Source organism: Monodon monoceros, unplaced genomic scaffold, assembly GCF_005190385.1.
Source record: "Monodon monoceros isolate NGI ecotype Baffin Bay Population unplaced genomic scaffold, NGI_Narwhal_1 Super_Scaffold_14, whole genome shotgun sequence".
Taxonomy (NCBI): domain Eukaryota; kingdom Metazoa; phylum Chordata; class Mammalia; order Artiodactyla; family Monodontidae; genus Monodon; species Monodon monoceros.
Window position 1 is genome coordinate 35713487 of NW_021703770.1, and position 12733 is coordinate 35726219.

The 12733-nt window shown below is 45.3% G+C and overlaps 1 protein-coding gene across 4 annotated transcripts in view; it reads right to left on the reverse strand.

Moving 5' to 3' along the window:
- MATN2 (matrilin 2) overlaps positions 1-12733 on the reverse strand; it is a 154727-nt gene that overhangs the window by 66385 nt on the left and 75609 nt on the right. For all 4 annotated transcript variants that reach the window (XM_029223178.1, XM_029223181.1, XM_029223182.1 and 1 more), the window contains one exon: positions 6022-6144. In XM_029223178.1, coding sequence (XP_029079011.1) covers positions 6022-6144 — 123 coding nt within the window. The remainder of the gene's footprint in view (positions 1-6021; positions 6145-12733) is intronic.

Consider the following 12733-nt stretch of genomic DNA (forward strand, 5'->3'; position numbering starts at 1 on the left):
AGGATATAGAAATTCAGATTCAACTGTTTCTCAGTTGACCATGTATAGCACTGTTCCAAGTGCTTCCAATATATTTTTAAAAAATTTTTTATTGGACTGCAGTTGATTTGCAATGTTGTGTTAGTTTCAGGTGTACGGCAAAGTGAATCAGTTATACACAGACATATATCCACTCTTTTTCAGATTCTTTTCCCATATAGGTCATTACAGAGTATTGAGGCTTCCCATACATTAACGCATTTCACCCTCACAACAACCCTTGGAGGTAGGTATTGTTTTCCTCAATTTACAGATGAAGCCACTGAAACAGAGAGGTCAAGAGACCTATAAAATGTGGATAACGATAGTACCTACCTCAAAGGATTGTTGCAATTATAAGTAAAAGGTTTCAAGCAGGTCCTAGGATTTAGTAACATTAAAGAACTGTACATTATATTTTTATCACACTGCCTCCCTAATCAGATAAGGTTGAATTTGGGAGTAAAGAGATACCTTAATGCTACTCAGTTGTTCCACAACCGTTTACTGAGCAATTACTACGTGTCAGGCATTGCGCTAAATCCTGGATGGTAATGACAAGCAAATAGCATCTTAAGATGGTAAGACATCTTTTTCTTTCTTGAATTTTATTTTATTTATATTTTTATACAGCAGGTTCTTATTAGTCATCCATTTTATACACATCAGCGTATACATGTCAATCCCAATCGCCCAATTCATCACACCACCACCACCACCACCACCCCGCCGCTTTCCTCTCTTGGTGTCCATACGTTTGTTCTCTACATCTGTGTCTCAATTTCTGTCCTGCAAACCGATTAAGATGGTAAGACATCTTTGAAGAAAGGCAGGAAGGAGAAGCCAGGCTTTTAGCTGCGATTACCTCCAGGAAGTGAAATTGAGGAGTAATGTCTTTCAGGTTTTGATTTTATACACATCTCTACTCTGACTTTTTTTTAATAAGCAAAAGTTGATTTTGTAATTTAAAAACCAAGGAAGTGGAAAAGTTTTTTTAAAAAAAGAAACATGAATACTTGAGATTGTGATCACTCAATCTCAGTAAATGATTCAAGAAAAACATTTTGCAAGTCTACTCTGTGAAAGATGAAAAGTATAGGAATTGGTTTCTTCCCCCCATGGGTTTACAATCTGCTTGGGCAGATAAGATGCAAACAGGGCCAAAGCTACCCCAAAAGACAAGGCAGTCAGTAAACATCAGAAGAGCAAGTTCAGCAAAAAATTTACCCTCAAAGATAGAGCTAAATGGTCTTTGAAAAAATGTACAGTTTTGGATGGAAATTAACACAGCTTTAGTGGAAGCCGATGGATTACAGACACCATGACTCAACCAAAGCAAAACGAGGACTTCTGTTAGTCAGTAATCCACTCGATCACCTGAATGTTGAAACAAATCCAGTCCTAACCAGAGTTAAAAGAGCAGTTAGGGAACTGGGACTCTAGCACTTGAAGTTAAAGTTCCACTAACTCAAAAGTGTGGAAATGTTGGCTAAAAGGTCCTCAGTCTGGCTAAGAATTGAATTTTCATGTGGTCACAGTCATAATTCTGGGATGAGTCAAAGTATTCCCGTGGGGTCCATTCACCAGTAGCTGGTCATGGTGAATTTCTACCAGACTTCTTTTAAATGAAGAGATTAGACTTGCTGTCCCTACTTTCTCACCCCCTCCCCCCTCCCACTAGAAATCTGTCCTTTTACCCACCCCTCTTGATCATTATCAATGGCCTCCTGGTCATTTCTGTGTCCCTAAGGTCTAGCAGAGTGCCTGGTAGAGTCTGGAAATGTCTGCTGAGATGAATCAATGACTCAACTCAATGGCTTTTTCTCTAAGTTCTGTTCCATTTGGCCTCGCTGGGGCATGACATTAATATTGACCTGGCCTAGAAATTCTCTTTCCCATCGTATTCCATGACGTCTGGTTCTCTCGCCCACCTCTCCCCAACTCCTCCATCCCCACCTTAGGCGGTTCCTTCATGGATATTCTTCCTGCCCCACGTCTCCCTCCTGCTTCCCGCATGTGGCTGTAGCCCAAGGTTCAGGCTTCACTGTCTCCTAAGGCCACACTTCATGGCATCCAGGAGATGATGACGATAATAATATGTGTTATAATAATAACAGTAGTAACAACAATCGTCTAATGTGTATTGGGAACTTTACTCGTTATGTTATTGAATCCCACAAACTCTATGATGTAGGTATTTTTACTCTATGTTATAGATGAGAAAACCAAGGCTCAGAAATAAAATGACACATGACTAGCAAGTAGCAGAACTGGGATTTGAGCCCAGGTCTCGCTGTATTGAAGGTCCAAAACAAACACATAAGTGAACACTGGAAATGGAAATTAAAATTCAGAAGGAAATGGACCGTGCCGCTTCCTGCCTGCACCACTGGTTCTACCCTCTCCTTGCGGTGTTAGCGCTGCCTCTGCTCCCTCTCGACGTGTCCTTACCCAGGATTCGACTGTGACTTTTCCTCTCCCTCTTTATTCATCGCACCTTCTCTCATTCCTCACCCCTTCCTTCTCTCTTCATTTCTCCGCTCGCTACTCAAGTCTGACTCTTGTCACCCCTCACCAGAGGGCTACCATAGTCTCCTAACTGGTCTTTGCAGCCCTCCCTATCTTCCCCCTGGAACCCATCCTGCCCTCTACCCCGAGATTAAGTTTCCTAAAATGAGGCTTTGCCTTTATCAGTCCCACTTAAAAACCCTTTAGTGTCTCTTTTTCAGAGATAAAGTCCAGACCCTTTAGCCTGGTTTTCAAAGCCCTGTATACTCTGGTTCCACCTGATGTCTTCAACTTCATCTCCTACTTCTCACCTGCAGGAATTCTCTGCTTCAACAGAGTTAGTCTCCTCTCCTGCTGAAGTCAGGTTGGCCTTAACTGGGGTGATCCTATACTTTTGCGTTCAGACTGGAGCCCCCTTGAAAGCGAAAGGGAGTGTTCTTGAGAAGTGAGCCAACAGCCGTAACCTGGTGTATCTGTGGGGAGGAAGGTGATCTCCGCGTCTTACTTTTCTGCCATCTTCCTCCCAATCTCCAACAGCCATAAACTGGGACCCTCCTGAATTAACTGGGATTATGGTTCCCCACATTCATACCGTTCTCTGCCCATCTACATACAGGCCACTCAGACCAGGGGCTAATGGAATGCTTCCAGGGTCCCTAACAGCCTCTGTTTCTCCTCTAAATTTCCTGCTCTAAGTCTGATACCTGGAGTCTCCATCTTGACAAGTCCCTTCAGATTGATGTCTTCAGGTTAGGCTGCCAGTTTAGCTTTCAATTTGGTGGCTTCTCACTGTGACCCTCTCTCCTGATCTACCAGCTCTCTACCTGGCCCTCCCAGCCCAGTCTCAGTCCGTACCTCTACACCGTCACTGCCCTCATGTCTCCCCTTGCCTTAGACATCTGTCCCATTGCTACCCTTCCTTCCTCACCCAGATGTTCCCCACACTAGCCATGATGAGTCTGTCCCTCTTCTCTGACCTCCTGTGGCCTCTGTTACCTCCATCATTTGCTTTGCACTCAGCACAGCCCCATCGAGCAGCAGCTGACATTTTGGAAGTCTGTTCAGTCTCCCTAACCAAAGCAACTGGCCACAAAGGTCCAGGGCCACTTAATCATCTGACTCCCAGCCTCTAACAGGTGAGGCATTTGGTGGAAGAGATGAGAACAAGAACATGCACCAGGCCGGGGTCACACACAGTCTCTCCCCGTTTCCCATTCTTCAGCTTGAACCCCTGCTCTAAGGAAGGCAGACGTTCTTACACACTGACAGCGGCAGCAAGAGCAACACGCATCTCTAATAAACACAGCCCACGCCAGCTCCCCGGCAACCACAGCATTTCTTCTCATGCTTGTTGCTCTTCAGTAAATGTCAAACTCCAGAAGTTTCAGCAAAACCCTTAGAGACTCAAAGGCTGTCTACTACAGAGGACCGTTAGGCAATTATTTGGCAACACCCAGAGACCTGGGCTCCCCACTGCCTTCCAGTTTCCCGAGGGCCAAGGTTGGTCTCCTGCCCCAGCCACGGCCCCTAATGCCCCTGTCCCGCCAACTCCCCATCACTCACACAAGCTCTGGGTCCTCCCTGTTCCTTCTCTCACCCTAATTAACCAGACACCCTCAACCTGTATCCTGTAGCTCAGCCACTGGCCTTACTTCCAACTGATTTCCTTCTGACACAACAGCACCCAAAGTTTCTCCCCATTTAACGACTGGTAAGGGAAAAATATGTATGTAAAACAAAATAGAGAGTATGACCTCATTTTGGTAAACATTAACAAAATGTTTAGAAGTAGATACTTATGTGGGGAAACGTCTGGCAGAAAATACAACAAGCTATACACTACCAAACGTAAGGTAGATAGCTAGTGGGAAGCGGCCGCATAGCACGGGGAGATCAGCTCGGCGCTTTGTGACTGCCTGGAGGGGTGGGATAGGGAGGGTGGGAGGGAGGGAGACACAAGAGGGAAGAGATATGGGAACATATGTATATGTATAACTGATTCACTTTGTTATAAAGCAGAAACTAACACACCATTGTAAAGCAATTATACCCCAATAAGGATGTTAAAAAAAAAAGAAAATACAACAAGCTATTAATAGTGCTTTTCTCGTCTGTTTTAAGTTCCTCAATGAAAATAGATTACTTGCATAATAAAAAGTAATGAAGAAAAAAAATAAAAGCTGGTGTTTCCACATTGGCTTCTTTTTTGCCAGTGTTAATGGATGTGGTACCCTGCTACCTATCACGGTCACGACCCACAGAATACGGGGGAAAAACAACGCAGGCTTAGGAGACCAATTCCATTTGTGGACATCTGATGAGGGCCGTTTTAATCTCCATCAGTGTGTAAAAACAAACAAACAAACCCATTTTATTCTCATCATCACCTGCAAAGAACAGGCCCCACCTGCACTTTTGTTTTGTTGCTTTTTCCTTTCCCATCCTCAGCTAAGAATCACAGTGCGCTGGAAAGCGTAAGTTCTATGTGCAAAAAAATCATCACTGACTGTTTGTGGGAAGCAGGACAGAGCAGGTCCTCTGAAAACAACAGAATATGGAACAGGACATGTAGGATCCAGAGTTAGAAAATGAAGGTTCCAGTTCTGATGTCAGTCAAGTCCTTTTCCTTCCTTTCCTTATGGATTTTCTGCCTCATAAGTATCCAGCTCAGTTTACTGAACATCTACTATTTGCCGGGCACTGTTTGTTGGTGGAAAGATAAATGAGGCTGTGCAAGTTTAAAGGGCTTTGCAGACAAACTGGGAGGTGCCACATGCATATTAGAGATTCAATGGTCTGCCCTGCAGGTGCCGATGAAAACCGTTATCCATCACCGAAGAAATTAGATGCCATCCCCCCACCTCTCACCGGCCCTCGCAATGTGGAGTTGCCGCTCAATGGGAAACCGCTCAGCTGACTGTGAGCCAGTGCCTGTAGTTCCGAGCACCGCCCTTGAGACTGCTTACCCAGGACCAGCGTTTGAGGCCGCTATTTGTCTTCTCTGACCGTGGTGTCTCACTACACACAGCTGGCCTCTTACACCTGGCGGTCACTGGGGCCTGTCACTGAACTGCAGATCCGTACGTAGAAGGAAGGCTGCCTGCCTCTTCGAGGTGCCACTCAGCCACCTTACCCACCACCAACTGGACCTCGTGTATAACACGTGAGCTATACTGAAGTCAGGCCAGCCCAGACATACCTTCCAAACTGAATGAAAATCCGCCCAGTCCTTTCCGAGGGAATCAGTAACAGACAATTTTGTTTACATAGATAATCATAAATATGCCTTTTGCTGAGGACCCAGAATGAGAAAATGCTAACCTCAGCCACAAACGAAGTCTTTAAAGTTCAAATTCTGACTAACAACTAGACCAGAGAACTTGGACCACTTTGTTGAAACTCAAAGGAGAGCAATTGGATATGTGGGCACCCCTCTCCCCTCTTACTAGCTTCTCTTGTGTTTCCCCATCAAGCAAGGCTGGGTGGGATACTCACCCACACACCGTTTCCCATCCTCGGCCAGGGTGTAGCCACTGTAGCACTGGCAGACAAAGGAGCCCAGCAGGTTCACGCAGAGCTGCTCACAGCCGTGGTCCTCCGCTGCACACAGGTCCTGGACTGGGGCAAAGCCATACCATTAGAACATGGCTCTCAATGAGGTGACCCTCGGTGACCCTCGGCCATCAACAAGCAACTCTACAGCACTTGTCAAAATAACCTTTAGGGCTTCCCTGGTGGCGCAGTGGTTAAGAATCCACATGCCAGTGCAGGGGACACGGGTTCGAGCCCTGCCCCGGGAAGATCCCACACGCTGCAGAGCAACTAAGCCCGTACGCCACAACTACTGAGCGTGCTCTCTAGAGCCCCTGAGCCACAACTACTGAAGCCCGTGTGCCTAGAGCCCGTCCTCCGCAACAAGAGAAGCCACTGCAATGAGAAGCCCGCGCACGGCAATGAAGAGGAGGCCCCACTCACCACAACCAGAGAAAGCCCACGCAGCAACGAATACCCAACGCAGCCAAAAATCAATAAGTAAAATAAATTAATTAATTTTTAAAAATAACCTTTATGGGCTTCCCTAGTGGCGCAGTGGTTGGGAGTCCGCCTGCCGATGCAGGAGACACGGGATCATGCCCCGGTCCGGGAAGATCCCACATGCCGCGGAGCGGCTGCGCCCCTGAGCCATGGCCGCTGAGCCTGCGCGTCCGGAGCCTGTGCTCCGCAACGGGAGAGGCCACAGCAGTGAGAGGCCCGCGTACCGCTGAAAAAAAACAACAACAAAAAAAACCACTGAAAACGTTATAAGATCATAGTGGAAAATTTGGGAAACAGAGAAAAAAATAGAAAAGAAAATTCACCTGTAATCCCCCACCTGCAGTCCTACCTTCCAGAGGCCACCGCTGTTAACACTCGGGTGTGTTTCTATGTATATAGAAAAACTCATTTTTCAAAGTTGGGATTATTCATCTCTATTAAATGCATTAAATAATTTAAAATTAACATCAATTTGTGGGACTTCCCCGGTGGTCCAGTGGTTAAGACTTGGTGCTCCCAACGCAGGGAACATGGGTTCGATCCCTGTTCAGGGACCTAGATTCCACATGCCGGAACTAAAAGAGCCCCATGCCACAACTAAAGATCCTGCACGAGGCAACGAAGATCCTGCATGCCGCACCCAAGGCCCAGTGCAGCCAAATAAATTAATTAATTAAAAAACCCCACGAATTTGTATTTTTCCCATCTCAATGAAAGTGTTCTGAAAACATCTGGATGGTTCTTGAGGACTGAAGTTATCACAAGCAGGTATTTGCGCTTGTCTGCATCAAGTACCATTCCTATTCTTTGAGAACTCAAAGGCTTTGTCATCAGAGTCTCACCAAGGTACACACCGATATACACAGTCTCACCAAGGTAACCTGGTGCTGTCTTTGACATTTTGCAGAAGCTGAGAAAGAGCACAGTGAAAAGACCTGCTACTCCACCAAAAGCATGGCAGGTCCAGAAGAGCCCCTTATTCCCAAGTCTGCATTAGTCTCTTTGGACATACTTTTCCTCATTCCATTTCTCTATCAGAAGGACCTTTCAAAATCCTCTTTGTGCTCTACTTATTCATCCCATAAATGAGGAAAATGGGAAGCCAAAGGAGGTTAGGTAGAGGTAACAAAGATTACTAGGGAGAAATGAATGTATGGCTATTAACAATTCTATTTTGGTCAAATATTTATTAGTGCTGGGCCCTGGCTATTTACTCAAATGCAATGTAAGAACACATTCACAGCAGTGCATTTACTGCCGTGGAACTAAGAATCTATCAGAGGATGAAATGGTTAAAGGCATTTTCACTCCATCACCGACTCAGTCTCTCCTTTGAAGAAACAGGCTGACATGATGGCATTATTTCTCAGCAAGGAGAACGGCTTGGTTTCATAACTAGCTCTTTGAGTGACTTTACCATTAAAGTTGGAGAAAATCAAAGAGCATTAAAGGGATTGAATATATTAAAAATTGTTTTCCTCTGGTTATAAGTTACCACTATGACAGCTATGGTAAAAACTTAATACATAGAAAGCTGGATTAATCCCTGAATCCAATGGCTACGCTTTAATGTAATCTCCTAGGTCTTTGAGTTTTATAGTTTATTATGCTCTTAGATAATTATAACATATCAAATTGATAAAAAAGATAAAAGCTGATATATTCATCACCTCTATCAAATGTGTTAAATTTTTTTTAAAAAATAAAAGCTACATCATAAGATGAAAAAACATTTAGGTCTAAGATTCCACAAATAAGGATTCTGGTTTTAAAATACTAAAAGAATTATTTTCATTCCCAAATCAATAAAATAGATGAAAAAATTATAGACACAAATTCCTCCCTTACCAGTCTATTTCTATCTTATATTTCCAATTGGGAACTCCAACTGAGATTTCCCATGGATCCAGATATAAGGAAAATAGCAAGAATCAAAAAAAACTTCAGCTCATGCAAAAACCATGGTGAATAATTAAAGAGTGACAAAATTTACAGTTAGTTACAAGCTTAAGCCAGAGACCTAAGAAAAATCTGAATCATCAGATACTTTTCATTTATTCAGTCAATGAAGCACCTAGTTTATCGCAGGCACTGGGGATATAGTGGTGAACCAAACAGATAAAGGGGTTCCTGCCGACGCACAGCTGGTACTCTAAGGGTTAGTAATGTAAAGTTCTAGGAAGAGCATTTCTGATAAAAACTCAGAAGTGGAATTTATCCAAAGAAAAACAAAAACACTAATTCAAAAAGATATATGCACCCCTATGTTCACTGAAGCATTATTTACAATAGCCAAGATATGGCAGCAACCTAAGTGTCCATCAACAGATGAATGGATAAAGAAGATGTGCTACATATAATCAATGAAATGTTACTCATCCATAAAAAAAGAATGAAATTTTGCCATTTGTGACAACATGGAAGAACCTTGAGGGTATTATGTTAAGTGAAATAAGTCAGACAGAGGGAGACAGATACATATGATCTCACTTATATGTGGAATCTAAAAAACAAAACAAGTGAACAAGCATAACAAAACAGAAACAGACTCATGGATACAGAGAACAAACTGGTGGTTGCCAGAGGGGACGGGTTAAGGATATGAATGAAATAGGTAAAGGGGATTAAGAGGTACAAACTTCCAGCTATAAAATAAATAAGTCACAGGGACGTAATGTACACATAGGGAATATAATCAATGATACTGTAACAACTTTGTATGGTGACAGATGGTAACTGGACTTATTGTGGTGATTATTTCAAAAAGTATATAATGAAAATGTAAAATACTGAATCACTACATTGTACCCCTGAAACTAACACTGGATGTAAAGAGTGTTTCTGACTGAAAGAACAGTGAATGCAAAGGTCCTTAGGTAGGGCTTCCCTGGTGGCGCAGTGGTTGAGAGTCCGCCTGCCGATGCAGGGGACACGGGTTCGTGCCCCGGTCCGCGAAGATCCCACATGCTGCGGAGCGGCTGGGCCCGTGAGCCATGGCCGCTGAGCCTGCGCATCCGGAGCCTGTGCTCCGCAACGGGAGAGACCACAACAGTGAGAGGCCCGCGTACCTCAAAAAAAAAAAAAAAAAAAGGTCCTTAGGTAGAACAAACTAGCCCCATCTGAGGACTGGGAAGGCCAGAGTAGCTATCAGATGCATCCTCAATAAAATACAAAATAGAACATGCTAGAAATCCAGAAGAGAGGTGCTGCCAATACAATGGGAGTTCAGAATGGGGATGGATTACTGCCAGCCAAGGCTGGATCCCTCAGAAAAGGCTGGCAGGCAAGCGGGAGAGAATGGAGAAAGGGAAATGGACCCAGGGCTGAGGGAACAGTAAAGGTGCAGAAACCGAGGAAAGCAGGACAGGCATGGCAGCTGACTTCCACTCTGGGAATTCCAAGGGAAGTAGCAGGAGGGAGCATCGGGGACATGGGCCATTTTACCTGAGTTGTGCTTCGGAAGGATAATTCTGGTTGCGTCACAGTTTCTTTTAGCTCTGGGAAATATAAAGGACTTCTAGAACAGATAAGTGAAAATCACTGCTTTGGGAACAGCAGTAGTTTTCTGAATTCGAAGCCAAAGTAGCTTGGGTTTGCTTGCACGTTGATGGGAAAATCAGCCTCTTGACAGGAGGACCTTCAATTGTTCTTCAGAGCTCTTGGCCCCACCCATCGGCTGTCAGTGCATGTCAGTGCACTTCTCCCTGCACTTCTCCCTCCTGGCATGTATCACAATGCTAATCACATAGGCATTTATGTAGTGATGTATTTACTGTGTCTCCCTTGCTAGGCTCCCTAACTGGGAGGAGAGCGTCCCTGCACAAAGTCCTGATGGCTGGAAAATGACACCCCAGTACACTGGAACAACGTACCCCCAAACCCCAAGCCCATCTCTGAAGGTGGGGGGGTAGGAGCTTCTCCACCTGGGTCCCCTTCTCAGCTCCCACAGCTGCTATGCCTCCTCTCTGTGTCCAGCAGGAATCCTGCCTAGCAGTGGTTACGAAGGAGTGGTGGCAGTTTAAGTAATTTTTCTCTTATTTATAATGATCTGATTTTGAATTTTCTAACAAGAGCTTATACAAAGAGCTTTTATAATAATGAAAAAAATCAATGTTACAAAAGAACCCCTTTGAAAGTAGCATCTTAAAAGCAGTGAGGGCTTCCCTGATGGCGCAGTGGTTAAGAATCCACCTGCCAGTGCTGGGGACACGGGTTCGACCTCTGGTCTGGGAAGATCCCACATGCCGCGGAGCAACTAAGCCCGTGCGCCACAACTACTGAGCCTGCGCTCTAGAGCCCGCGAGCCACAGCTGAGCCTGTGAGCCACAACTACTGAAGCCTGCGTGCCACAACTACTGAAGCCCGGGCGCCAAGAGCCCGTGCTCTACAACAAGAGAAGCCACTGCAGTGAGAAGCCCGCGCGTAGCAAGGAAGACCCAACACAGCCAAAAATAAAAACTAAAAAAATAAAGTGTGTCTTTATAAAATAAAATAAAAGCAGTGAACCAGGATCTTGAAGCAATAAGCATTTTTCCCCCAAGACTTCCCCCCAAAAGGTAGGTAGAGAGGCAATGAGATGATTATGCCTTCCGGAACAGGACAGCCATGAATCACTATAGGGTCCCATCTACCAGAGCATGACCTCGCTGCTCATTAGAACCATCTGGGGACCTTTGGAAAATCCTGATGCCCAGCCCAACGCCTTAAATCAGACAGCTGGGGCTGGGATGCAGGCAACACTGTTTGCTAAAGCACCCAGATAACTCCAGTGTGCAGCCAGGTTGAGAGCCATTGAACCTACAGGATAAAAGTCCTCACAATCATTCAAGGGGAAGGGGCCCAGATGCAAGAGTCAGCCTCCCCCTTTATCAACTGAGGCTGCAGGCTCAGATTCTTCTTTTAAGCAAATCTCAGATTTTTTTGCTGTCCTTGGACCCGTCTCCAAGTGGCTAAAAGACCCCGGACACTAAGTGAGGGTGCAAAGTGTGGTAGGAACAGGAGTTCCAGAAGAACGATCCCACGAACAGCAGGCCTACCAGCTGGCCTCAGGCCTTTCATACTGTCTTTAGAACACTGGGGATTTATGGCCACTAGTGATCTGTACTGTCCCAAAGGAAACCATGGAGGATTAATTTAATTAAACAAAGAGTAAGGAATAAATACAGGCTAGGTTCTCACAAAACAACTTCGTTGTTTTTCTGGCAGTGGTCGCTTCCATTTGAAACAAATACAGATGTTTTTGGATGATTCCTTATTCTTTAGGAAAACAGCACTTCTTTTTCTCACAGCCTGGGAGGATTTCACTGAAGGGTGATAAAACTGTGGGCGTCAGAGAAGCAGTGGATTCAGAGCTCCCATTACCCTTGCAAGCCTTCTCTACCCCGTTACCCCCACTCATGGCTACTGACTTCAGCCCGATGTCACCTCCTCCAGGAAGCCTTCTTCAGCTTGGCTGGGCTTAGAGTCTCCTTCCTCTGGGCTCCTCTAGCCCTATACACACAGCTCCACTAGAGCACGTATGCATTTAGCCCACAGTATCAGAAGCACCGGATCACAGGTCTGTCTGCCCCATGAGAATGATCTGGTCTGACTCAGTTTTGATTCCCCAGTGTTCTAGCGCATGTAATTGGTGCCCCATAAGTGTTCGTCTACTGAATGAACAGTGACAAAGTCCCATACCCCTTGCCTCCCAACAGGGATGTTCCTAGAGTCCTAAAACATCTGCTCCATCAGAAATGGGGTCCTGGGAAGATGAGTGAGATGGGAATAAAATGTTTCCCGAGTCTCTGTACCTCTCCTCGTCCCCAGCAAGAGATATTCCTCTCCCAGAAGAGTACAATGACATCGGGGAGCCAGCCCCCAGCTGCAGACACCAGAATTCTCATGACAGCTAAGGAACCAGCTGCCTTGCCGTCTGCTGCATCCCTGGTACCTAGCACAGTGCCCGGCACATTGTAGGTGCTCATTAAGTGCTTGTGATGAATGGATGAATGGACCCAACACCTGAAATACAGGGTTGTCAGTCATTCCTCACTCATCAGTCCTACCCAGGCTGTAAGCTCTGAAAGGCACAGGGTAAGTCTTCGGTGGTCTTCAGGGTGCCTGTGACACCACACACTTCACACAGCAGGTGCTTAGTGGACACGTGTTGATCTGACTTGACAGTCACCAG